The 27,784-nt window shown below is 52.8% G+C and overlaps 3 protein-coding genes across 3 annotated transcripts; 2 read left to right on the top strand and 1 right to left on the bottom strand.

The window, feature by feature from the left end:
• The first annotated feature begins 133 nt into the window (after nt 1–133).
• prkx (protein kinase, X-linked) lies at nt 134–8,026 on the top strand. Its single transcript, XM_011494481.3, has 9 exons — nt 134–246; nt 334–869; nt 3,074–3,242; nt 4,762–5,025; nt 5,098–5,217; nt 5,368–5,463; nt 6,324–6,381; nt 6,450–6,527; nt 6,593–8,026. Exons 2-9 carry the CDS (start codon nt 719–721, stop codon nt 6,716–6,718), a joined length of 1,062 nt encoding a protein of 353 aa, XP_011492783.1. The 5' UTR covers nt 134–246; nt 334–718; the 3' UTR covers nt 6,719–8,026.
• Nucleotides 8,027–8,514: 488 nt separating this feature from the next.
• Nucleotides 8,515–13,952, bottom strand: LOC111948917. Its single transcript, XM_023963942.1, has 2 exons — nt 12,148–13,952; nt 8,515–12,001 (listed from the first exon to the last, which is right to left on the bottom strand). The coding sequence occupies exon 2, from the start codon at nt 11,037–11,039 to the stop codon at nt 9,999–10,001; it is 1,041 nt and encodes a 346-aa protein (XP_023819710.1). The 5' UTR covers nt 11,040–12,001; nt 12,148–13,952; the 3' UTR covers nt 8,515–9,998.
• A 287-nt stretch (nt 13,953–14,239) lies between these two features.
• Nucleotides 14,240–26,741, top strand: mxra5 (matrix remodeling associated 5). The gene is made up of 7 exons (XM_011494480.3): nt 14,240–14,604; nt 16,571–16,700; nt 17,271–17,661; nt 18,637–22,470; nt 23,470–24,367; nt 24,442–24,768; nt 24,857–26,741. Exons 1-7 carry the CDS (start codon nt 14,255–14,257, stop codon nt 26,445–26,447), a joined length of 7,521 nt encoding a protein of 2,506 aa, XP_011492782.3. The 5' UTR covers nt 14,240–14,254; the 3' UTR covers nt 26,448–26,741.
• Nucleotides 26,742–27,784: the final 1,043 nt, after the last annotated feature.

The raw sequence follows: 27,784 nt of genomic DNA, 5'->3' as shown, positions 1-27,784 counted from the left end.
TTTAATGTGTCTTCATGTCCAGGATTCAAGCGGCGATGACATCACCACTATCTTTGTCTCCACGCGGTTCCTCTCACCTGATTGGTCAATGTGCCGGGACTGCTGCGTCCTCATTGGTCACCGTTTGTCAACACCCAGATGCATTTCCGTTCTTGTCAACGTAAGAGGAGAACGACAGCGAACCGGTGGTTAGAAGGTTTTACTGTGACTTTGGTGTAAACAGCAGAAATCTGAAGACTTTTACTGGTAAAAGGATATCTGATGGTGTTATATATGTGACATGTCAGTGTTAAATGACTTGAAGCGGGCTAACCGAAATGCTGTTTTCCTCAGACTCGCTTTTATTTTGAAGGGCCACAGCGGAAGTGGAGAGACTTCCTCCCCACAGCTTGACGGAGGCTGGTGCTAGGTGAGGTCAGCTGGTCTGTCGAGCAGCTAATGGAGGAAATACCTGAAGTTGACTCGTTACCGGAGTTGTCGTCCGGTCACTGAGTCTTGGATCCGGTTCTGACTCCGTCCGGTTCGGTGCTGCCCTCCCCGAACCGCCATCGTCCCGTTCTTTGTCTCCCAGCCACACAGGCTCCGCTCCCGGTCTGCCCGGGGAGCCGAGCCCTCGCGCCGTCCGCCACCGACACAACAAAGACGAGCCCGGAGATGCTGAGGGCCCCCTCCGGGTTCCCCCCGCGAAGACCCGTCTGACCGAACCGGACCCGAAGCGATGGCCTCCTCCAAGGCCAAGGCGGGGGTCCTCGGGGAGAGCGGCCCCCTGAAGGAGGCGAAGGGCGCCGGCGGCGCTCCTCCTGCGGGGGAGGCTGCGGCCAACAGCCGGAGCTACAGCCTGGAGGAACTCGACACGGTGGCCACGGTCGGTGAGTACCGAGCCGGACTCCGGGGGCCCCTCAGGTCCTGATCCACACAGAGAGAGAGAGAGAGAGAGGTGCAGGGGGTTCTACAGGCTGCAGCCAGCACACCATGTCATCGTCTGCAAACATGCGGGCCCAAACCCTCCTGGACGGTCCAGGTCCATGACCAGAACTTGGAGTCTGGACCCCTCATGGGCTTCTGTCCCACCTGATGGTTTCTGTCTCCGTCTGGGACAGTCCTGTGGACGGGGGGCAATGGAGTCCTGATAACGAGTCGATCTGGTTTGGCTTCTGTCAGAACCACCGTTCAGAACCACTGAGGTGGACCGAACCATCTGTGAAGACAGGGGTGCTACTGTCTGAAGTGTGTTCTGATCAGAATCATTGACTGAACCTGAGAACTGGAGTCAGTGTGGTGAAGACACACACGCAAACACACACATAACCACACACACACACACAACCACACAGGAAACGGTTTACCTCTGGCTCCAGTCAGTTGAAGTCCATCTGGTCACCATTTTTTCACAATATGACGTCGCCATGTTGGTTCCAGACGTCGTCAGTCAGCAGAGATTGAGTCTTTGTTTCTACGGCAACCAAAATCAGGAGTGAGCTTGTTGGAAGGTCACACCCCTTCCTCTTGAATCTGTCCATCAGATGTTTTGAACGTGGGGCCAACAGGCTCCACCTACTTTTTTAAGGCAGTTTATAACTTGAACTTCAGGATTATCACGAAGACGCTAAAAAAAGGATCAGATCCAGAACGGTTCTTCTGACCAATTGAATGACTGAGGAACAGCTCTCTACAGAAGGCTGTGGGATTTTACGGGTACTTCCTGTTTGGAACGCCAGGGGAGGGGCCACTCAGTCCAGTTCTCATGTACAGTCCATGATCAGGAGGATGAAAGCATGCGGTCCAGCGTCTCATGCAGGCCTCTGGCCAGCAGACGGCTCCAGACTCCAGTGGTCCTCCAGACACACACATGGACTCCACATGGACTTCCTGCCTCCAGGAGGGGCAATAGATCTCATTAAGGGTAAATATTTTCAGAATCTCATCTTCTCTGGCTTCAGACAGAGCTCTCTGCTGTGTCTCTGGATGGAGTCTGAATTTGAAAATGTTTTCATCGTTGCTTAAAATAATAGAAATTTCTATTTATTTTGAGGAACTTTGAAGAAAATGTAGGAAATTTGGAGATAAAGACCAGCATTAGTGAAGATGTGTGTGAAGCACGGCGGTGGAGTGTTGATGATGCGATCGCTCACCTTCCACCAGCTCCCAGCGTTTGTGCGTGTCCCTGCGTGTCTGTGTGCGTTAGGTCTGTGTGTGTGTGTGTGTGTGTGCGTTAGGTCTGTGTGTGTGTGTGTGTGTGTGTGCGTTAGGTGTGTGTGTGCGTGTCCCTGCGTGTCTGTGTGTGTTAGGTGTGTGTTAGGTGTGTGTGTGTGCGCGCACATGTGCCGTCAGAGAAGCATTTGTTCCAGATTTCTTCTGGGTTCTGTCCAGGTAAACAGTCCTGAGTCTGACCCGGTTCTAAAGCGGAAACATTCCTTTTTCTGTAGAAGTAGAGAACCGTGGATGTGGTTCTGATTCAGAGGAAACAGAACAAAGTAGTAGCGGTATTTCTTCTTCCAGGGGGGGGGGCGTTCGTCCTCCACCTGCAGCATCTATGATGAGTTTGGTGGTGGGAGGGGCCGAGTCACCACCGCAGCATCAGCTGAGATGAAGGCTTTGAAGTTCTCTCTGTCATTCAGGAACCGTTCCACTGAATCCTAAAAACCCAAATCTGCTGCTGCAGGAAGTCCCCGCCTAAATAAAAGCCTGGCTGTCCGCCAGCACTGATCTCATGGTTTCAACATCAGGGCAGGTTTCTCCTGCCTGCTGCAGCTTGCTGCTGCTGCTGCTGTTGCTCCCGTGTCGCCATGGCAACAGCAGTCGACCTGGGACAGAGGTTTACTGTGAGGTGCAGCAGCGGGACGGTGGATCTGCTGGACCTGCCGTCCCAGAACCGTGGATGCTCTCTGGTCCTGATGCCACTCTCTCTGTTTCCTGAGCGTTTGGTTTTCTGTGTCGACCGTTGTCAATAAAGGTTTTACAAAAACTGGGTCTGCTGGTTTTTGCTTGGATCAGAGCTGCAGCTTGGAGGTCCCCCGGCTCCTCCAGGAGACGGCTGGTGGTTCTGGTTCTGAACCGGTGTGGTCTTCCTCAGGCACCGGGACGTTCGGCAGAGTCTTCCTGGTCAGAGAGCAGAAGAGCAAAGCCTTCTACGCCCTGAAGCAGATGAAGATCGCAGACGTCATCCGGCTGAAGCAGGAGCAGCACGTCCACAACGAGAAGGAGGTGCTGAGCGAGGTCAACCACCCCTTCCTCATCCGCCTGTGAGTCCCTCGTCCCGCCACGGGGGTTGACGGTAGAGCCTGAGAACGCCGTGAGCTAACCTAGACAGTGGGGTCATCTAGACCAGTGTTTTTCAACCAGTGTGCCGTGGGAAATCACCCTCATTCACTGATCTAAAAACATTTCCATCTCCAGGATTTCAGCTCTGTGTTCATCCAAACATCCTGATAAAACACTGAGTAGTTAGGAATATGAAAGATCATAAAATTACTTTTTTCTTTGTGTTTATTTGATTCTATTAAAGACATTTTGATAAGAATGACGGTACCGCGATTCAGCTGCACCTTTGGCTGTATTTTGGAAAAGTCCCGCCCCTTTAACTGTCTCCACCAATCATTCTTGGAGGCTTAATCACATGTCATCAGTCTGACCAATCAGAAGTGGTTAAAGTCTTCACTTCCTTGTTCTGATTCTGCTCATAAAGTCTCTCAGTTCCAACAGAAATACCAGCTAAAGCTCGTCTTTAGCGGTGTAGCTTTCCACAGAATCCGGTATCAGACCGTGGAACAAGTGAACAAAACAATGAAACTCAGAGAAGAGAGTCTGTCTGCCATCACGACATCTCCCATGATGCATTGGGTTAAAGTGACAGCGTCTGAGCGTACAATGAGATCTGTTAAACGTCTTGAACCACAACAAACACACATCAACCCGTTTTTGAATTTTCTAACTTAACTTTTATTTCATCTTTTAGACAAAAACAGCTGCAACTTCCTGCTTTTTCTGCCACAATTATCACAAAAATGCACGTCAGTTTGCAGGGGGGGCTGTCAATCAATACAGACTGAGTTTTTTTTTTTTTTTGGATGCTGGTGTGCCGCGGGGTCTTGTCAAGGTTAAAGTGTGCCGTGGCTCAAAAAATGTTGAAAAACACTGGTCTAGATGACCCACTAGACAGTGGGTCGTCTAGACCCACTAGACAGTGGGTCGTCTAGTCCCACTAGACAGTGGGTCGTCTAGACCCACTAGACAGTGGGTCGTCTAGACCCACTAGACAGTGGGTCGTCTAGTCCCACTAGACAGTGGGTCGTCTAGACCCACTAGACAGTGGGTCGTCTAGACCCACTAGACAGTGCTCTGAACCTTTTTTCTTCAATGATTTGTGATCTTCACTGGTGTCCATGGATTACATGAAATCTTTCCACCTTTATCCTCCTTAGTCATGGTGGGGGGTCATTTTGACCCCATAGGATAGCGTAAGGTTAAAAATGTGCAGTGATGCGTGACCGCGAGCGTTTTGAGCCCTAAACACGTGTTTCCACAGAGTGGAAGTGGCTGCTCAGACACGCGACGCCAAATGTGGCGTCACACCTAACGTTCAGCCGTGCACTGATTGGATCTGAGCTCAGAAAGGCTCCTCCCACTTCCTCCTCATTCTGTTTGGAGCCAGGGCAGTGGGGTACAGGCCACGCCCCCTGCGGTTAAACCGCAGGCCTTCAACCGTAGGGGGCGTGGCCTTCTGCAGCTCCGTCTTGACGTCCCGCCCGCTCTGCTCCGCAGCCTCTGGACGCACCACGACGAGCGCTTCCTCTACATGCTCATGGACTTTGTGGCCGGCGGCGAGCTCTTCAGCTACCTGCGCAGCCGCGGCCGCTTCAGCAACGCCGCCGGCCTCTTCTACACGTCGGAGATCGTCTGCGCCATCGAGTACCTGCACTCCAAGCTGATCGTGTACAGAGACCTGAAGCCCGAGAACATCCTGCTGGACGCCGAGGGCCACATCCGCCTGACGGACTTTGGCTTCGCCAAGAAGCTGTCTGACAGGTGAGTGGCGGTGGAGGGAGCAGGTAACCGGAGAGCATGCAGGAAGATCTCAGTGTGTGGTGTCGCCCCCAGGACCTGGACTCTGTGTGGGACTCCAGAGTACCTGGCCCCTGAGGTGATCCAGAGCAAAGGCCATGGCCGCGCCGTGGACTGGTGGGCTCTGGGCATCCTGGTCTTTGAGATGCTGGCAGGGTGAGTGGATGACCAGCAGAGGGCGCCGTGGCGCCGGCAGAACATCACAGCCCAAGGGTTCTCTGTACTCCTTTATGTCACACCTGAAGGAGTCCTCAGGCCTCTGGGGGTTAAGTGTGGTAACCATGGCAACCATTCCTTTGCCCACAGGTACCCCCCCTTCTTTGACGACAACCCCTTTGGGATCTACCAGAAGATCCTGTCTGGAAAGCTGGACTTCCCGCGCCACCTGGACTTCTACGTGAAGTAAGCTGGTGACTGACTGTGGGCGGGGCCTCTGCTACAGTAGGGTGTCAAAGGTCAAGGAAGTAACAGCTGATTGTGACGTTGCCATGGCAACATGCACAGGGAGCTGTCAGGTGTGGTCCTTCATCATTGGTTCTTTGCTCCGTGACATCACAGCAGCATGTTACTACCCACAGATGGGCGGGGCCTTATGACTGCATGCTCCACCAGCTGACTGTTTGCCCCGCCCATGTGACACCTGAAAAGGTGGAACTGAAAGAAACAAACTAGTCACATGACCTCAGGGTTTCTCCTTCATTGTTCCAACATGAGAGGTTGCCGTGGCAACGTTGCCTTAGAGCTCCAACACACAGACTGATGTCAGGATTGGCTGGGATTGTCCCCCTCACCTTTGACCTCTGGTCACAAAGACAGCCTCCCCCGAGGGGGAGGGAGGGGTTGTTTTAGGCCCCTGTCATCACAAACGCAACGTGCCTGACCCCCCCCCCCCCCCCACCATTGTCATAATGACAGCTGTAGGGAAGCTCCTCTGATGTGGTCTCTCCAGCCCCCCCCATCACGCCCCACCACAAGATTACCTGCCTACCTATCCACCCTGCAGACCTGTGCTGATTACAGGCGATGGGGACGACCCCCACCCCCGTTTCTGTACATGAGGAACGTCGAGGAAGGGTCTCCCTGTGACTGAGCGGGACGTTCCCCCTCGTGAGGATCTTTGGTCCTCTGACCATAGTGGTTCTAATGGAACCAGCAAGACCACTATGGTCCTCTGACCAAAGTGGTCTTGCTGGTTCCACGAGAACCTCTGAGAACCTTAGTGAGTTGCTCTGCAGCTCCTCAGACCTCCTCTCCCCCCTCAGAGACCTCATCAAGAAGCTCCTGGTGATCGACCGAGCCAGGCGGCTGGGGAACATGAAGGTGAGTCCGCCGCACCTTCAGCGACCTTCACCGCGGAACGCCGCTAAAACCGCTGCTCCCTCTTCCAGAACGGAGCCGACGACGTCAAGAAGCACCGCTGGTTCAAGACGGTGGACTGGGAGGCGGTTCCTCTGAGGAAGCTGAAGGTAGGTACCACGGTCCCACAGGTGACGGGGTGATGGTTCCACTGACAGTCCGTCTGTGTCCACAGCCCCCCATCAACCCCAAAGTGTCCCACGAGGGCGACACCTCCAACTTTGACGTTTACCCCGAGGACGACTGGAAGAAAGACCCCGCCGTTCCTCCCAAGGAGCTGGAGATCTTCAAGAACTTCTGAGAACTGTTGGAGAAGCTTTGGACGGGGTCCGGTTCTGGATGGACGCGTTGAACCGACTGTTGACCTCCTGAGCCCGATCAGATGCAAAAACCACCTGAAGACTGTTACGTTCCACGAGAACCGCCGTTTTTATGGTTTGTGGTCGGTTCTCGACCCTGGTGCTGCAGAAGACGCTCTTCTCGGAGCGCTTCTGGTTGGTGCCTTACTTCATGCTGTGATGACGAGGAGGTCCCCTGTCTCTGGACCGCCTTGTAGTCCCTCTTGATCCAGAACCAAAGCACTCTTTTCTAGAACAGGCCCCCCCTTCCTCACGACTCAGTCCTGTTAAAATACTGAACAAACGTTGGGATTTTCACAATAAACTTCCTGTTTGTGCTTCCTGATCAAAGCTGTAGACGTGAAGGAGCCCCAAGTCTGCTCCTCTGGGCCGCTGGTTCCACCAAACGGGTCGGGTTCACTGTCGGAACCCCTTCTCTGGATTACCTCCACCACACAGGAGCTGGCTCTGTCTGGTTCCACCCGTGTACCATCAGAACCCTTAGGAAGCGGCTTCAGATGTTCTTCAGTTTCACTGATGTCATCATGGGTTCTTGTGGGTTCTTGTGGCACCGTTGCAGCCATCTGGACCTCCTGAAGACCCGCTTCTCCTCAGATGATGTCACAGCAGACGAGAGAGGTTCTCCTGTTCTGAAGCCGTGCTGCTGACCTAGAACTGGACCGGTGGTTCCATGGGGGGGTGGCTCATCCTTTGAGCCAATCCCACCAACCGGATCACTAGAACCCGTTTAAATGAGCCCCCTCGCTGTCCGTTAAGTTACAGGGACACGGCGCCAACGCCACTCTGTCTGTGGAACCAGCTCAGACCCAGTTCCTGTTGGTGGAACCGTGTTGTCGGTATCATCAGACCTTCTTCTTGTTCTCTGTTCAAATGTCAGTGTTCTACGTCATCGTACTGCTACCATTCCTGGTGCAGGTTCTGTCCGCTCAGTTCCTAAGACGCCTCATCACAGAACCACAAACCCGAGCTGAGGGTTCTGTTAGGAAGCGTGCAGCCTAGTTCTCCCGTCTGACAGTGTTCTCTGTGGTGTTCTGCAGTGTTTGGTGTCCATGAGAACGTGTGGTGTTTGTGAGAGTGCATGGTAGAACCTGGTGGTAGAACCTGGTGGTAGAACCTGGTGGTAGAACCTGGTGGTAGTCCCATCTGTTCTTGTGGTTCCTGCATGACCGCTGTCCGTCATTACCTTGTTCTGTCACAGCCCTCATGTCTGCTGTACTCTAGAACCATTAAAGAGACTTTTCCACAGCCTGGTTCTGACTTCTCACAGGTTTGGTTCTTTGACTATGTCCTAGAACCGATCCTGGTTCTTGATGTGGGATTCTGGTGAGTTTTGGAGAACGGGGGTTTCTAATGTTTGCTCAAAGGTGAAGATAGAAAGAAGGAAAGGGGTCGGGTCCTGAACCAGAACCGTCTGCTGCGGGACAGAACCATCTGGTCCTTTGGTTTGCAGATCTGGACTTCTTCACCACAGAGTTCAGATGTTCTAAAGACACCCCTCCCCCTTATTATGCTGGACTGCACCTGAACTCTGCTCTAACCTGCTGAAGCTCCTCCCATCTAATCAGGGGGCGTGGCTAAGTGAGCATTTAATGACAGGTGAGCATCAGTCTGCAGACTCCAAACACGGCAGTGAGAGAAGATGAAAGGCTCGGGATGTGCACCGACACGCACCTGGACCACGGGCGTCAGGTAAACTCTTTACACCTGCAGTCCCCCCCCCCCCCCCCCCCCCCCCCGTACCCATCACTGCTCCTCGGTCCTCCACAGCGGGTGCTGACAAAACCTGATCCTGGTCTGGATCCTGTTGTGGATCAGGGGCCAGATCCTGTTGTGGATCCTAGTGGTTTCTGTGCTGGAAGCTCCGGCTGTAGACCTGTGTTCTGGTTGTTCCAGCCCTGCACCCTTGGAATCAACGAGAACCACTGCGGTCCAACACCAGCCTCCAGTGGGACGGTTCTGGTTGCTCCTGAGATCAGGAACAGAGAGTGAGTAGAAGGTGGTTTCATGCTGGATCTGCTCACCGTGATGTCATCACTCACCTCCCAGCATCAACCCGGACAGGTGACCTGTTCCGCTCCATGAAACCATCGGTGGTCTGGAAGCAGCAGGAGGTTCTAGATCAGATCAGGGTTTCAACCCACCCACCCCCAGCCCTGATCTCAGACTGAGGAGGTTCCGCTTGTTCCATCAGCCTGAACTCAGCTATGTGTTCTGGATCAGTTCTGGTTCTGCTTTTGGGCTCAGATGGTTCCGGTATCTGTCTTCATCCCAGCAGACAAACTTACTGAACTCTGGGCCCAGATGGACCCAACGGACACCTACCCGGTTTCACTTGACCTGTTTTCCAGAACCTGAATCTGTCTCTGGAGAAAGATCCCTGATGTAGACAGACGAGCACAGCAGATCCCTCGCACACCGGAAAACCACTGGAGGCCCTTGACCCGCCTTTAAAAGCCCGGTTCCTGATGGAGGAACCTCTAAGGAACCAACAGGAGCCTGGAGGGTCTGTGGTGATCTGGTCCCAGCGGTTGGAGTTCATCACACTGTCCCCACGGACTCTGATGAGGTCTTCCAGGAATGGAGCTCATAAAGAGATCCTCAGAAACAGATGTCCCCCCCCCTCCCCCCAGAACCACAGCTACACATCATTAGTCTTCTGCATAACTGTCTGCTGACTGTCTCATTCCTGCAGACGATCTGTTTTCACTCCAACCCCTCTCTGCTCCCAGCAGCTAAACTCCTCTGTTTCTGTACCTGCAGAACCTCTAAAGATCCCTCTGTAGGACCTGACAGATCCACACTGATGATCCGTAGATCCCTGTAGGACCTGACAGATCCACACTGATGATCCGTAGATCCCTGTAGGACCTGACAGATCCACACTGATGATCCGTAGATCCCTGTAGAACCTGACAGATCTGCACTGATGATTTGTAGAACCTGACAGATCCACACTCATGACCTGTAGAACCGGACACATCCACACTGATGATCTGTAGATCCCTGTAGAACCTGACACATCCACACTGATGATCTGTAGATCCCTGTAGAACCTGACAGATCCACACTGATGATCCGTAGATCCCTGTAGAACCTGACAGATCCACACTGATGATCTGTAGATCCCTATAGAACCTGACAGATCCACACTGATGATCCGTAGATCCCTGTAGAACCTGACAGATCTGCACTGATGATTTGTAGAACCTGACAGATCCACACTCATGACCTGTAGAACCGGACACATCCACACTGATGATCTGTAGATCCCTGTAGAACCTGACAGATCCACACTGATGATCCGTAGATCCCTGTAGAACCTGACAGATCCACACTGATGATCTGTAGATCCCTATAGAACCTGACAGATCCACACTGATGATCCGTAGATCCCTGTAGAACCTGACAGATCCACACTGATGAACTGTAGATCCCTATAGAACCGGACACATCCAAACTGATGATCTGTAGATCCCTGTAGAACCTGACAGATCCACACTGATGATCTGTAGATCCCTGTAGAACCTGACAGATCCACACAGATGATCTGTAGATCCCTATAGAACCTGACAGATCCACACTGATGATCCGTAGATCCCTATAGAACCTGACAGATCCACACTGATGATCCGTAGATCCCTGTAGAACCTGACAGATCCACACTGATGAACTGTAGATCCCTATAGAACCGGACACATCCAAACTGATGATCTGTAGATCCCTGTAGAACCTGACACATCCACACTGATGATCCGTAGATCCCTGTAGAACCTGACAGATCTGCACTGATGATTTGTAGAACCTGACAGATCCACACTCATGACCTGTAGAACCGGACACATCCACACTGATGATCTGTAGATCCCTGTAGAACCTGACAGATCCACACAGATGATCCGTAGATCCCTGTAGAACCTGACAGATCCACACTGATGATCTGTAGATCCCTGTAGGACCTGACAGATCCACACAGATGATCCCTAGATCCCTGTAGAACCTGACAGGTCCACACTCATGACCTGTAGAACCGGACACATCCACACTGATAATCTGTAGATCCCTGTAGAACCTGACAGATCCACACAGATGATCCGTAGATCCCTGTAGAACCTGACAGATCCACACTGATGATCTGTAGATCCCTGTAGGACCTGACAGATCCACACAGATGATCCGTACATCCCTGTAGAACCTGACAGATCCACACTGATGATCTGTAGATCCCTGTAGGACCTGACAGATCCACACAGATGATCCGTACATCCCTGTAGAACCTGACAGATCCACACTGATGATCCGTAGATCCCTGTAGAACCTGACAGATCCACACTGATGATCCGTAGATCCCTGTAGAACCTGACAGATCTACACTGATGAACTGTAGATCCCTATAGAACCGGACACATCCAAACTGATGATGTGTAGATCCCTGTAGAACCTGACAGATCCACACTGATGATCCGTAGATCCCTGTAGAACCTGACAGATCCACACTGATGATCTGTAGATCCCTGTAGAACCTGACAGATCCACACTGATGAACTGTAGATCCCTATAGAACCTGACAGATCCACACTGATGATCTGTAGATCCCTATAGAACCGGACACATCCAAACTGATGATGTGTAGATCCCTGTAGAACCTGACAGATCCACACTGATGATCCGTAGATCCCTGTAGAACCTGACAGATCCACACTGATGATCTGTAGATCCCTGTAGGACCTGACAGATCCACACAGATGATCCGTAGATCCCTGTAGAACCTGACAGATCCACACTGATGATCTGTAGATCCCTGTAGGACCTGACAGATCCACACAGATGATCCGTAGATCCCTGTAGAACCTGACAGATCCACACAGATGATCCGTACATCCCTGTAGATCTCAATAGAACTGACTGTTTTTGGTCAGAATGTCCACTTGTTCTCACTGAACCTGATGGTTCTGACCCAGGTCCAGCAATGAGAAGATTCCCTTTTGTCGAGCTGGATCCGTTGTCATGACAACTTCCAAACAAACCACCACAAACACTCATGTGCTGGAAAATACGCTCCACAGTTTGGAGCAAAGGCTGCAAGGAGCTGAGCAGGAATCAAACCCGCGCACCGTCCATAGGAGAACAACCTACATGTGGAGGTGTCGGACCTCTGCAGAGCCGGTTCTCTGGTTCCTCACCTCCCGCCTGAGGCCCTGAAGCAGCCGCGTTCTCCTCTGTGTTCCCTGATAAGAACCAGATGTCAGCTGCAGGGCTCCAAGGGTTCACAGAGATTTCAGGGATGGAGGTCTGGTCTCCACAGATCACCTGTGGAGACCAGACCTCCATTCCTGCAATCTGCTACACAGACCCACCAGCCCCCCCACCTCACCTATGGCTCTGTTTCTCCTCTGGTGGGGGGAGGGGAGGCAGCTGAACCACACACGAGGCTGCTGGGAAATCTGTGAGGCTCTGTAGAAGCTGCTTTGCTCAAAGGTTTTGGGTTCAGTTGACATCAAATGAACCAGAACTCAGGTCCGGGTCGGACCCTCCTTTCTCACCGAGGACCGTGTGTGGGGTTCTGGTTTTTGGGCGGCCTGCGGGTCAGACTGGAGGGTTCCTCGGCTTTGGTCTGGAAGCTGTCGGAGGAGCAGGTTACATCATCAGCATGAAGGGGGAGGAGCCTCCTCAATCACACCTAGGCGGCAGACGGTTTCCTCGCTGTAGCGCCGATGTGTGACGATGAAGCTGCGGGTCCACCCCACCCCTCCTCTGCAGAGGACAAGGCCCGTCTGTCCTCTGGAGAACTCTCGGGTTCTGAGCTGCTGCCTCTGCAGAACCTTTCCACGAGCAGAGAGGTTCTCATGTGGTTCCAGCCTGGCTCCAAACCCAGATGTTCCCTCAGAACTGTTCTTTTGCACCATCTCTGGTTCTGGTTCCTCTCACAGAAACTCCTTCAGGTCCTCACTGCTCCTCCTTTACCCAGCATGCATCTCCAAACGTCTCGTGTCGTACATCCTGATGTATTTATGTCGTTATTTTGTCATTCTGGCACTGAAATGCTGATGCTTCAAAGTCATTGTAACAGACAATGACTTTGAAGCAAATTATCTATCCGTCCGTCTGTCTGTGAACCGCTCCAGAGTTCTGCTGCAGTAGAACAGCTGGTTCTCCACAGAACCAGGGTTCTGCTGCGTTTACACCGTCATTACCTGAGCCTCGGTAACGGGTCAGGACCGTTGAGGCTGGAGGGTCAGAATCTTCTACGGGGATGAAGATCTGATCCTCCAGGTTCAGGTGTGTGGACTGTACCATGTGGCCTCTGGAGGGGGGTGAGATGTGTTGGGGGTCAGACTTCTCTGGGGTCATGGAGGACGTGGCAGGAGTGGGCGTGGTCAAAGTCCTGCAGCAGAACAGACACGCGGTAACGTCTGAGCCGGTCTGCAGGTCTTGAGGGTCTCACAGAGTCCCGTTCCTCCCTGGAGGTGATGGATCTTCTCCTGGTGGAACGTTGCCCCCCCCCCTCTGCGCTGCAGGGGACACATTCCCGTCCCGCCAGTCTGCAGGGGTACCGGGTCTGACCCGGAGGAGTTAGAGAGCCTCTGATCACATGACCATCAGCCGTGTGACGGAGGCAGCTGTTCAGCCTGATGAGGATGATGATGAGGAAGTTCTTCTTCAATGGGTCCGCAGAGACAGACAGTGCCACAACGCTGGTCTGGACCTTCATCAGCGGTTCTGAAGAGCCACCAAAGTGCAGCCTGTGACTCCGCCCCTCCCACACAGCTGCATGAGACCAAAAGAACCGCTGGACCTGACTGGACCTGATCCAGGAAAGACCCAGCTTTTCTCCTGAGTGACCAGCTGTTTCTGTCAAGGTCCAGACTGCAGGGGATCCACAACTTCTGATCCTGCAGAGGTTCTGCTAGAACTTCTGATCCTGCAGAGGTTCTGGAGCAAAGTGACGGATCCACAACTTCTGATCCTGCAGAGGTTCTGCTAGAACTTCTGATCCTGCAGAGGTTCTGTAACCCAGTGACGGATCCAGAACTTCTGATCCTGCAGAGGTTCTGCTAGAACTTCTGATCCTGCAGAGGTTCTGGAGCAAAGTGACGGATCCACAACTTCTGATCCTGCAGAGGTTCTGCTAGAACTTCTGATCCTGCAGAGGTTCTGTAACCCAGTGACGGATCCAGAACTTCTGATCCTGCAGAGGTTCTGCTAGAACTACTGATCCTGCAGAGGTTCTGGAGCAAAGTGACTGATCCAGAACTTCTGATCCTGCAGAGGTTCTGCTAGAACTTCTGATCCTGCAGAGGTTCTGTAACCCAGTGACAGATCCAGAACTCCTGCCGGATCCTGCAGCAGAACCTCCTTCCAGACTTTAGAGGAGAACCTGTCTTTCTAGGTTCTACTGGTTCTGGTTTCATCTCCTCCAGGTTCGGGTTCGGTAGAGTCGTGGAGTCACCGCTCCTCCGTCCAGGCCGACAGCAGCGCGCATGCTCGCTCGCTCCCCCCGCCCCGCGCCCCTTCGGGTCTCCTCGGAGCGGAGCCGCGGAGGCGCTCAGAGTTGGAGGAGGACCGGCGGAGCTGGACTGGCGGGAGTGGAGGCCGTTTTCCCGCCGTTTCCTGTCGTCCTGGATGGAGCTGAGGAGCGGCTGAGTGACGGAGGGACCATGGGCGCGCTCTGCTGCCTTCTGGCGCTCGTGCTCCTTTTCCCCCGCGCGGCTCCCGCCCGCTGCCCCCGGCCGTGCACGTGCCCCCAGCTGGAGGAGTTGCACTGCACCTTCCGGTCGCTGCTGTCCGTCCCGGGGGGGCTGCCGGTGGAGCTGCGGCGCATCAACCTGGGGTCAGTTCGGGGGGGTCCGGTGGAGTTTCTGTTCCAGATTCAATGAGGTTCCGTTCTGTGACCCGGTTCTGATGTGATCTGTAGTGTTTCAGAATGATGACGTTCCTTCAAGTGGAACAGATCAAAGGGTTCTCATAGAAGCACGTTCTAGTAGATTCTGACACTTAGTAGAACTGTAGAACCACTGTGATGGATGTCGGGCTGTAGAACCAGAACCTCTGACTGGTCCTGGGCTCACGTTCTGATCGGTTCCGTTCAGCTTCGCTGTGGGGAAATTCTGAGAAACTTCATTAGATGAAATCTTCACCGTCAGCTAAAAATCTGCGGCTGTTAGAACTTTCTCTGTACTCTAGATGTGTTTAGGATCCATTCATGAAAATTCCCCTTAACTTTGACCTTTATCATTATCTTTAACCCTTAACTTAAACATAACTGGAACTCTTTAGTAAAACCTGTTCAGCCTTCAGCTCTCTTCTGTTTGCTGTTGGACTATGAGAAATAAACTCTTAACTTTACCCTAACTCTGCCCTTAACTGTACCCCTTAATTTACCCTTTAATGTCCCCCTTAGCCTCAGCATATTTACCTAACATCCCTTAACATTACCTTTAAATTTACCCTTATCTTTACATATTTACCTAAACTCTTGTGTTTTTTTACTTTAACATTCCCTTGGGTTCACCCCTAATTTTACCCCCTTAATTTTACCCTTAGCCTAACATTTATACAGAAACACTTTTTTAACCTTAACATTACCTTTAAATTTAGATTAAATTTTAAATCTACCTTGAATTTTACACTTTGCCTCAGCATATTTACCCACTCTTTTTTTCCTTAACATTGCCTTAACATTACCTCTTAACTTTATCCCTTTATTTAACCCTTGGTTATACATATTTACCTAACATCCCTTAACATTACCCCTTAATTTTACCCTTAGTTTAAGTTATTTACAGAAACTTTTATATTTACCCCAATTCTTCCCTTAACTTTACCCATTAATTGTATGCTTAGCCTCATCATATTTCCTAAACTCTTTTTTTTACCTTAACATTCCCTTAATTTTACCCTTAGTTATACAAATCCACCTAAACTTCCTTAACTTTACCCTTAAATTTACCCCTAAATTTTACCCTTAGTTTAACATATTAACCTAATGTCTTATTTTTAACCCTAATTCTTCCCTTAACTTTACCCATAATTTTACCCTTAGCTTAAACATATTTACCTAAACTCTTTTTTTTACCTTAACATTACCATTAACATAATCCCTTAATTTGACCCTTAGCTTTACATATTCATCTAACCTTAACTGAAGCCTTTAAAAAGAAGGCTAAAATTCAGACGCCAACCTCGGCTTTTTCTGAACTCTAAGATGAAACGGGATAAGTAGAACAGAATAAAACAAAGACTGGTGTTTTCTACACATAACAATAAACAGAAAACTTTGTAAGTGTTGTGTTTTTTTAGCTTTGCTAGCTTAGAAGTTTCCATTTAGCGATTGGAACACTGGTCTAAAGTAGCAGCAAATGTAGTCTTGAGACACGCGGCTGGGAGAACCAGTCATAAACGGATGTGGAGCAGAGAATCCTGAAGTTAACTGGAACCTTTGAACGAGCCGTCCACTGTCCAAGAGACCGCGAGACGTCAGCCATTGAAAGGCGTTTCAGCATTTCTCCCTAATGCAGGCACCGCCATGTTGGAGCCAGACGTCGTCACTAAGCACTAATTGGGATCTGACTCATGGTTTCTATGGTAACTACTCTAGCCAATCAGGATTGAGCTTGAAAGCCAGCAACAGGAAATCAGTCAATCAAAGCTTTTAAATGTTAGATATGGGGGTCGACAGGCCCCGCCTACTTTGATTAAGCCGCTGATTTGTCAGTTTATGACTTGAACTACAGACAACATAAGCTAACTTCCCTGAGGGCGGAGCGGCTCAGCTGACTTTGGGTCTGCGGTTCCAGGTTCAACAGACTGAGCGGGATCCCAGACGGGTCTGTGGGCGGTCTGAGGCAGCTGGAGCTGCTGATGCTTCATGGGAACAACATCCGCTCTGTGTCTGACGGTGCCTTCAGGGACCTCGGGGCTCTGCAGGTAATCTCTGAGGACAAATATGGACTCCTCAGGAAACAGGAAAGGGCAGATGGAATATTTTCAGTCCTGGCCTGAAGGACCGGATCCTGTCCAGCAGCAGCGTCAGTTTTCCAAATGGTGAATGGCTTTAGCATGGCGAACTGAAAAAGGGGCGTTTCCCTGTTGCTCGCACTTTTATGAAGTGGAATATTGTGAAAATGTAAGCCGTAAATCATTTGTTCAAGCTGAACAAAACAATATAAATACGACTATAAATAAAATGAGGGCGTGGTTAACAAACAACCTGTTGCCAAGGAAATCCAAACGTTTACTTTTGCCGTTTTTTCTAAAAGTTACATCGACCTTTTCGTCACGCTCAGGCAACCAAAACACGGAATGGTTGCTATGGAAACATACCAACAGAAAAACCGCCATTTTGAAAACAGTGTTGTTGTTTTTTCATGAATTTGTCCGAGCCGGGTGGCTGGAGAAGAGGGGGAGAGAAAAGAAGTCAGTCGGAGGGGGGGTATGTTGTCCATCTCTGCACACCTGCTTCAGGGCGGACCTGAAGTCCTCCGCCTGTCGTTTCAGATGCTGAAGATGAGCTACAACGAGCTGCAGGAGTTGCGCAGGAACACCCTCCAGGGTCTGCGCTCGTTGGCGCGGCTGCACCTGGACCACAACCGGCTGGAGTTCATCCACCCGCAGGCCTTTCAGGGCCTCACCTCCCTGAAGCTGCTGCAGCTGGAGGCCAACCGCCTGCAGCAGCTGCACCCGGACACCTTCTGCACCTTCACCGCCAGGGGCCTCCTCCACGTCTCCACCCTGCGACACCTCTACCTGTCCGAAAACGGACTCAGGTCCCTGCCGGCGCGGCTGCTGGACACCATGCCACAGCTGGAGAACCTGTACCTCCACGGGAACCCGTGGACCTGTGACTGTAGCATGAGGTGGTTCCAGGACTGGAAAAGTACCTTTCCAGGTGTGACTTCCGAAGCAGGAAAGCCTTCCAGGGCTCCTGAAGCCTCTAAAGCTTCTGAAGGTCCTGAAGCCTCTAAAGCTTCTGAAGCTCTTTAGGCTCCTGAAGCCTCTAAAGCTTCAGAAGCTTTAGAGGCTTCAGGACCTTCAGAAGCTTTAAAGCTTGAGAGGCTTTAGAGGCTTCAGGAGCTTCAGAAGCTTTAAAGGCTTCAGAAGCCTCAAATGCTTCTGAAGGTCCTGAAGCCTCAAAAGCTTCTGAAGCTCCTGAAGCCTCTAAAGCTCCTGAAGCTTTTTAAGTTCCTGAAGCCTGTAAAGCTTCTGAAGGTCCTGAAGCCTCTAAAGCTTCTGAAGCTCTTTAGGCTCCTGAAGCCTCTAAAGCTTCTGAAGCTTTAGAGGCTTCAGGACCTTCAGAAGCTTTAAAGCTTGAGAGGCTTTAGAGGCTTCAGGACCTTCAGAAGCTTTTGAGTCTTCAGGAGCTTCAGAAGCTTTAAAGGCTTCAGAAGCCTCAAAAGCTTCTGAAGCTCCTGAAGCCTCTAAAGCTTCTGAAGCTTTTTAAGTTCCTGAAGCCTGTAAAGCTTCTGAAGGTCTTGAAGCCTCAAAAGCTTCTGAAGCTCCTGAAGCCTCTAAAGCTTCTGAAGCTTTTTAAGCTCCTGAAGCTCCTGAAGCCTGTAAAGCTTCTGAAGGTCCTGAAGCCTCAAATGCTTCTGAAGGTCCTGAAGCCTCAAAAGCTTCTGAAGCCTCTGAAGCTTCTTAAGCTCCTGAAGCCTCTAAAGCTTCTGAAGGTCCTGAAGCCTCAAAAGCTTCTGAAGCTCCTGAAGCCTCTAAAGCTTCTGAAGCTCTTTAAGCTCCTGAAGCCTCAAAAGCTTCTGAAGCATTTAAAGCTTCTGAAGCTTATTAAGCTCCTGAAGCCTCAAAAGCTTGTGAAACCTTTAAAGCTTCTGAAGCTCTTGAAGTAAAGCAGTCTCCTCTATTGCCACAGGGATCCTGAAATGCAAGAAGGTCCCTCCAAGCAGCCGTCTGTGCCCCATCTGCTCCTCCCCCAGGCATCTTCACGGCACGGAGCTCCACGCCGCAGAGAACCTGGTCTGCAGCGTCCCCGTCATCAGCTTGGACTCTACCGAAGACCCTCCCCAAGGCGCCAACACTGAACGTCTGAGCATAGAGGACTTCAGGGACCCTGTGGGGAATGCCTCTCTGGAGCTGCAGGACGAACACAGAAACAAGGTGGACCTGGAGTGCAGGGTGGGCCCGCCACGGGACCTGGCAGAGACCACCTGGCAGCAGGTGACCCCGCTGCAGCTGTCCGTCAACATCAGCTTCTCCGTGGATCTGAAGTGTCCAGTGGGGTCAGGGAAGTACGAGCAGCTGTGGAGGCTGATTGCGTACTACAGCAGAGCTCCAGCTCACCTGGACCGAGGAGCTGTCCTGAACGGGGGCGGCCCCCCTGCCTACGCTTACACCCAGAACCCCGCCACAGACGCGCTGTACTACACCGGCCTGAGGGTCAGCATGGCCACCGGGCCGGCGTGGCTGATGCAGCCATCACTGGACCTGCAACTGGACCGAGCCCAGTCATCCCAGAACACGGTCTGGCTGGTCCTGAAAACCCGACTGTCAGAGACGCTGGACCTTCAGCTGCTGCCCCGCCAGAGGAGACCCTGGGTCTTGATCTGGTCCACAAACACCTCACAGGAAGTTCACAGCGCTGTGTTGGGGAGTGCCAGTCAGATGACCTGTAGCACCCACAGCTCGGAACCAGCAGGTGTCCGGTGGATACTGCCGGACGGCTCCATCATGGAAGCACCGGGTCCAGACAGGCGGGTCTCTGTGACCCAGGACGGACGTCTGCTCATCGGAGCAGTGACGCATGTTGACACGGGAGCGTACTACTGCATCGCCAAAGTCAACGGAGACTTTGCCGTCCACCCTTTTTATCTGGCAGTGTTCGAGTCCTCCGGTGCCCCCCCAGGGGGGGATGGACCCATGGTTTCCACGGAGACCCCTACGGGAAGCCCCATCTCCTTGAATTGTTCAGCGTCTGGCTCCCCTGAACCTGACGTCAGCTGGATTCTACCCGACAACAGCATAGTTGGCCTCCGAACCAACTCCTCCAGAGCTCAGGTGTTCTCCAACGGGACTCTGGTGATTCAGAAGGTCCAGGCCTCAGACGCCGGCTACTACAGGTGTGTCGCCATGAACAACCAAGGCACGGACACAGCAGCTTCAAAGGTCATCGTGCTCAAGCGCAGAGGACCGATGGGACCCTCGAGGAAGCCTCAGACAGGCCCTCAGCCTGCTGCAGGGGTCAGCACTCGGGTGGATGTCCTCGCTGGAGAAGCAGAGGAGGCGTCAGGAGCTCCTCAGATGGAGGAACCAACAAGCCGTCCCCATGCGGTTAGAAAAATCCCAGCAGAAGCTCTGGTTCTAGGCAGGAAGAGGCACCCGCACAGGAACGCCAGGAAGAACCACTCAGTACTACGGAATCCAAGTGGACCCATGGACCACAAAGTCCTGGTTGAGAGAAGAACAACAAATGTGACGAATAACAGAATAGATCCTGGAAAGTGGGCGAGCATTTTAGCTAAAATTAGGGACCGAAATAAAACATTGTCACTTCTTGTTCAGAATCAGTCCGAGAGCCGCACAAGTCTAGACCAGAGAGTCCCCATGTCTGTCCTGAAAGAACAACCAGACACCACCAAACACACCAGTTCAGACCAGAGAGTCCTGAAGGAACAACCAGAGACCACCAAACACACAGGTCCCGACCAGAGAGTCCTGAAGGAACAACCAGAGACCACCAAACACACCAGTCCAGACCAGAGAGTCCTTAAGGAACAACCAGAGACCACCAAACACACAGGTCCCGACCAGAGAGTCCTGAAGGAACAACCAGAGACCGCCAAACACACCAGTTCAGACCAGAGAGTCCTGAAGGAACAACCAGAGACCACCAAACACACCAGTCCAGACCAGAGAGTCCTTAAGGAACAACCAGAGACCACCAAACACACCAGTCCAGACCAGAGAGTCCTGAAGGAACAACCAGAGACCACCAAACACAAGAGTCCAGACCAGAAAGTCCTGAAGGAACAACCAGAGACCACCAAACACAAGAGTCCAGACCAGAGAGTCCTGAAGGAACAACCAGAGACCACCAAACACACCAGTCCAGACCAGAGAGTCCTGAAGGAACAACCAGAGACCACCAAACACAAGAGTCCAGACCAGAAAGTCCTGAAGGAACAACCAGAGACCACCAAACACAAGAGTCCAGACCAGAAAGTTCTGAAGGAACAACCAGAGACCACCAAACACACCAGTCCAGACCAGAGAGTCCTGAAGGAACAACCAGAGACCACCAAACACACCAGTCCAGACCAGAGAGTCCTGAAGGAACAACCAGAGACCACCAAACACAAGAGTCCAGACCAGAAAGTCCTGAAGGAACAACCAGAGACCACCAAACACACCAGTCCAGACCAGAGAGTCCTGAAGGAACAACCAGAGACCACCAAACACAAGAGTCCAGACCAAGTGGTGACCCCCTTCCCTAATACAGACCAGCCCCCCAACACTGCATTGCTGCCTGTTCCAGTGCAGTCCTTCACCCTCAGCCTGACATGGAACCATGAGCTAACCACAGGCGGAGGAGTTCTCCACCCACTCACCACCACCGCTCTAGTCCACACCTCCACGCCCCGGTGGAGCAGCACAAACCCCCCCAACAGCAGGACCCCCTCTCCTCCAAACACCAGACCTGGCAAAGGTAACCCTGATGGATCAGCCACCAGGCCTGGAAACTTGCAGGTCACTGAGACCCAGTCCCAGGTTCCAGACCTGTCCCTGTCTGGATTCATGCAGACATCAGTGGCCCCCACCCCTAAACCCCTCCCTCCCACCAGACAGTCCCGGACACGCCCACGCAAACCTGCCTCCAGGAGAAGGAACAGCGGGCGGAGGAAGAGACCCAACAGAAGGAAACACACTGCTGTGAAGGCTCCTCCCACAAGCGGGACCCCTGCCCCCACAAACAGAGAGCAATCAGAAGTAGCCCCCACCACCACCGTTGTTCAATTCAGCGATGGCCAAACGCCGTCCTTCAGCGAGGTGAGTCATGATCCTGATCCAAGAACCTCCTCAACACTAGCCTATTCATATGACGTGGAGGACAGCCTCCTGCTGGCCACGCCCCCTCTCCAACCCCCCTCAGCAGCCACGCCCTCTCTGAGATCGGCTCATGACAACCCGCCAGCCACAACCGAGAGTCCGTCGTTCCCATCGTCTCCACTGAGTTCCTCCCAGCTTCCAGGCACGCCGCAGGAACCAGTCCCTGCAGACCCTCTGCTGGACCCTGAGAGCTCCGTGGGGGGGTCACTGCTGGTGATCCGGACCTCAGCAGAGAACCCTGAGACCACAGCGCCACCTGCAGGATCTGCAAACACCCCCTCTGCTCCAGAAGAAGCTGTAGTCAAAATGTCCACAGCATCCTCTGATGCCCCGTCCCGGCCCGACCCAGTCCAACCTTCCAGAACCACACCGTACAGCCCTGCCCCCACCCCGTCTGCTACCAGAGACAGCCCCACCCTTGCACAGTTAAAACCACCACAGTCTGAGCTGCCCACAGAAACGCTGTCACTCAGCCCCCAGACCCAGTCCTGGGACAGCCGGTGGGCTGGACCCACTCCAGGAGGGAAGCCCTGGACCCCCCCGGGCCGCCTCCAGACCGTCAGCGTGAACGCAGAAGCAGATGCTCAGCTTCCCTGTGGGGGCCTGGCCGCGCTCTCACCGTCATGGACCAGAGCTGCTACCGGTATGTATGACTCAGACCCCCGCTCTCCATGACCTCACGGGAAAAGGGGGCGGGCCCAGCTCCTGTTAGCTGGGAGGTTGGGTAAGTGAGGGCTGTGACGGGACAGTTACACCAAGGTCAGACGTTCATGTGAGAAAAGCTTTTCAACAGAAACTATACTGCACCTCATCCCTGACTGTATCTGAGAACTGGACTGAGTGGCCCCGTCCCTCGCGGCATTCCAAACAGGAAGTAACCTCAAAATCCTTTAGACGTCTATGGAAAACTAAACAGCTGTTACTCATTCTATTGGTCAGAAGAACCGTCCTGGATCTGACAGCTTTTAACATCTTGATAATGTTTTCTTGATATTGAAGTCATAAACTGACCAATCAGATGCGTCCATAAAGTTAGGTGGAGCCTGCTGGCCCCCATGCCCGTCAAATGGTTTGATTGACATATTTAGTGGAAGGGGTGTGACCTACCACCATCTCACTTCTGATTGGCTAGAGTGGTTGGCATAGTAACAATGACTTACTGACCACGTCTGGCTCCAACATGGCGGCGTTTGTATTGTGAAAATGGTGACTGAATTGACTTTATTTGGTTGGAACCGGAATAAACCATTTTCTATCCAGTTCTCAGATACAGTCGATTTGAGACACCCCCCCCCCCCAGTCCCCGATTGCGTCATCCATGTGTGACTGACCATCTGTAGATGGGTTCTTTGTTTGGATGGTTGAACACGGCTCCAGCTGAAGGTTCTGCCAGGTTTATTTGACTTTCTTGCACTTGTGAGGCTATTTGACACGGATGTATTTTATTTTGAAAGGACCTTGTAAACGTGAATGATTGCTGGTCACCAATGTAAAGTTGTGTTTTCTACGGTTGAACGTCTTGACTGTGGTTGTCCGTCTGCCTCCATTCATGGTTTCTGTGCTGGTCACTTAGCAGACGTGGGGTTGGGTCCAGTTCTGTGACCTGCAGACCATCTGTGACCTCCAGTTTGTCCTCCTCTAGGACAAAGGTTCACCCAGGGCAGCGGGACGCGGAGGTTTGAAGTCCACCCCAATGGCACACTGACCATCAGGAAGACCCAGATGACGGACAGCGGTCAGTACTTCTGCACAGTTCAGAACCAGCACGGTTTGAAGGAGGAGGCGGCGGTGAACTTTGTGGTCCAGCCCCCGTTGGCGACTCGGCACAGAGATGTTTCCGTGCGGTTTGGTGGCACCGTGGATCTGGAGTGTGAAGTGGAGGAGCGTCCTGAGTCTCTGGTTCTGTGGGTCCTCCCCAGTCAGGCGCGCTTGGCTGCAGGTTCAGAGGCATCCCAGCGACGTGTAGCCGTCCATAAGGACGGCACCCTCCAAATACAACAGGTGGATCTCTCAGACAGAGGCATGTACAGGTGTGTCACTGAAGCCGGGCTCAGTGCCGTCTCTGTGCACCTAAACGTCCTAGCAGAACCGCCCGTCATCCAGCAGGTGCAGTACGAGAACCAGACTCTGGCGGAGGGCAGCTCCACCTTCATCCACTGCACCGCCACAGGTGTGCCTCAACCAGTCATTCACTGGATCACACCAGATGGTGTCAGGTTTACCGCCATACAGCTGCTGACCCGACCAGACCTCCTCATCTTCCCCAACGGGACCCTCTATCTTCCCAAACTGGGACCGCAAAGCTCTGGTATCTACAAGTGTTACGCCAGCAACGCTCTGGCATCCAGCTGGAGGACTGTGACCGTGAACGTGAAGAGGAACCAAGCGCTGGCCAAGGCCACCATTACAACCTCCTCCCCCCAGAGGACAGACTGGGCTTACGGAGGTCGACTGCTGCTGGACTGCGTGGCGGCAGGACATCCAGAGCCCCGGATTCTCTGGAGGACTCCCTCTAAGAAGCTTGTGGATGCTCAGTACAGGTGAGTCTGAGGCCCACAGGTACACAAGCATCACTGTGTTCCACATCTGTGTGTTGCTGCTTTTCTTTGTACAGTTTTGACCCTCGGATCAGAGTCTTCCCCAACGGCACAATCGCTGTCCAGTCTGTGACTGAGAGGGACGCCGGGGACTACCTGTGCTTGGCCCGGAACAAGATGGGCGATGACTACGTCCAGCTGCGGGTCAACGTGCTGATGCGACCGGCTAAGATAGAGCAGAAGCAACCAAGATCCCAGCAGGAGGTGGTGTACGGTGGAGACCTGACGGTGGACTGTGTGGCCTCAGGGCTCCCTCCTCCCCAGATCAGCTGGGCACTGCCGGATGGCACCATGGTCAACCCGGGCTTGTCGAAAGATGCCGCTAGATCAGGACAGAGTCGCAGGTATGAGCCCTTTAAAAAAGCCAGTAGAAAGTCTAAAATGTTGGTGCTACTCCACCCACAAAGGAATAATCCTGGTTATCACTTTCAGGTATGGGGTGTTTGAGAATGGGACCCTTTACCTCAACCACGTGAGCCCACATGAAGAAGGCATCTACACCTGCTATGTAGAGAACCTACTTGGCAAAGACGAGGTGAAGGTCAGGGTGAGGGTCACCAATGGAGCTTCACCGCCACGAATCCAGGACAAAGGCTCAAACACTGCCAGAGTCCTCTATGGGGAAACAGCTACACTTGGGTGCATCGCCAATGGGAACCCAGTACCCACCATCACCTGGTGGTCTCCATCCAACAGAGTGATCCAACCAGGGAAGGAGAAATATTACGTCATGTCGAACGGATCCTTGGTAGTTCAAGACGCCCAAAGTTTGGATGAAGGGAACTACACCTGCAAGGCCAGCAGCAGTGCTGGACAGGACCATAAGGTCACCAGGCTGGAAGTTTCTACCCCGTTCCATGTAGCCGGTGGTGTGGGTGGAGCTGCTGACATCATCAAAGTGACTGCAGTTGAGGGTCAATCGAAAGTGGTGGACTGTGCACCCTTTGGAATTCCAGCGCCCCATGTGTTGTGGATTCTGCCAGGACATGTGGTCCTTCCTGCACCGTACCACAGCGACGGACTGACGGTTCATCCAAACGGCACCTTGGAAATGCGTTCACTGAAGACGTCCGACTCGGGACAGCTGGTTTGTTTTGCTCGTAAGGAAGGTGGTGAGGTCAGGATGGTGTTTAGCCTGGATGTGAGGAAAGCTGCCAGGATGACGCCAGCGAACGGTCCCATGGCAGAGAGCATACCTCTAACCCCGGGGAGTACCGTGTCTTTGAACTGCTCCTTTGACACTCTCACACTCCCACAGCTGACTTGGATCTTACCTGACGGCACAGTTTTGCTCAGAGGTGCTCGTCTTTTCAAGTTTTTTCACCGGCATGACGGCACTTTGGTCATCAGCAATCCATCAGCTGCAGAGTCTGGTACATACCGGTGTCTGGGCCAAAGTCCTGCCGGGCTCCTGGAGCGTGAGGTCACCCTGTCCCCAAGGATGAAGCCAGAAATCACCAGCAGGTACGAGTCCCCGGTCAGAGTCCTGACGGGGGACACACTGCTGCTCCACTGTCAGACCACCGGTGACCACGTCACACTGGTTTGGACCCTCCCCAGCGCCGTCATGCTGAACAGGCTCCAGAGAGCGGGTCGGTACGCCGTTCTAGACAACGGCACACTCGCCATCCGGCAGGTGTCTGTCCACGACCGGGGGCGTTACGTCTGCAGAGGTTCCAACCAGCACGGCAGCTCCCTGCTGTCCGTGTCAGTCAGCGTGATCGGACACGCTCCGCGAATCACCAGCGGCCCGCCCTCCGTGACGTACGCCAAACAGGGCGTGGCCGTGCAGCTGAACTGCGCTGCGACCGGGATGCCCAAGTCGGAGGTGGCGTGGGAAACCCCCGATAAGATGCGGCTGGCTGTCAGCGCCCAACCCCGGCTGTTTGGAAACAAGTATCTGCACCCTCAAGGCTCCCTGGTCATCCAGAGCCCCACCCACAGGGACTCCGGCGTCTACCGCTGCACCGCCAGGAACAACCTGGGCTCCGACTCCAGAGCCACGTTTCTCAACGTGTTCTGAGGACCGGCGCTGCCAAGCAAATGGAAAAGCTCCATGGACAAATGGGTTTGATGTCTGCCACTGCAAATGATCCTGGGGGGTTTGGAACTCCTCCCCCACCCCTACCGAGCTGATCAGCTAGAGGGACCATAGACTTTTTTAAGTTATTGAGGCTAATATTTATCTTAAAAACCAGCATTCTTCACCATTTGGATCTCAGGTTCTGGTTCTATCAGAACTCTTTGGTTCTGTCTGTTTTCTGTTTTTTTTATGTCGATGACTCCATGTTTCTAATAAAGCTTTGTTATTCCCAGACGCTGCCTGAAAGACCTTTTCACAGAGGAGGTTCGTGGACGTGAGGGGGCCTGGGGGGTGAGGGGGTCCAGAGGGTAGATGGGCGTTTTGGTCTGGTGCCCCCTAGAGGAGCAGTCATACTGCCGTGTTCACATGGGATGTGTGTTCAGGAACGCTCAGGACGCGTGTCCACATGTGAACATAGACTTAACACTGGAAGCAGCCGCTTGAAGCCGTGTTGTCAACGGTGTGAACGCAGCTGAAGTGCTTTTAAAGGTCAAAGGTCGTCATTGGTTTGATGTGACCCAGGTCACAGCCTGGGTCAACAGCTGCAAGAGAAACCCACATCGTCAGCCCTCCCCCACCGTGTTGCCAGCTTCTTCATGTGTGGACTCTCATTGATCCAGAAGTCCTGAGGTTTGTCTGCAGCATCTCTGAGGACCTCAGGTCTGCCTCCTCTGAGCCTCCTGGGAGCTCCTCCTCTGTGGAAGCGTCTGTCTGTCACAGAGCAGGAGGAGGCGGCCTTCCTCCGGTGGAGTGATGGAGCGTCTTCTGCAGGGAAAACATCTGCATGGAGAAAGTAGGTCACCACGCCGACCCGTCCAAACAGACCAGGACTGATGGTTCTGGGAACGGAGCCGCGCTCCTCTCCACGGAGAAGAAACATCTGGAACATCACTTCTGATCCTCTGTGCTGCAGGGAGGAGCAGCTCTGCTGCTGGAAAACCTGGAACTCAGGGTCTGGGTGGAGCAGAACCGCCTGATCCGGCTCGTTTTTCCGCTAGCCCCTCCCCCTCTATACCCATATCCATGTGGTTCTGGGCTCTGACTGACTGAACACACCTGTCCAGGTAATCTTCCGTGAGAAAGCAGAGGACGCTGGAAAAGACGGCCCGGTAGAAACGTCTTCATCCATCTGTCTGGAATGTAACAGAAATTAACATTTTCTCCAAAAGTTTATCTGTATTTATTACTATTATAAGGGTCCAAACGATGCAGCCTGATTGGTCGACCATTTCTGCAGAAAGTTTAGACCCGACCCACACGGTCACAGAGTTCCAGAA

This window comes from Oryzias latipes, chromosome 2, assembly GCF_002234675.1.
Source record: "Oryzias latipes chromosome 2, ASM223467v1".
Taxonomy (NCBI): Eukaryota; Metazoa; Chordata; class Actinopteri; order Beloniformes; family Adrianichthyidae; genus Oryzias; species Oryzias latipes.
This window is presented reverse-complemented; position numbering and strand designations above follow the sequence as displayed.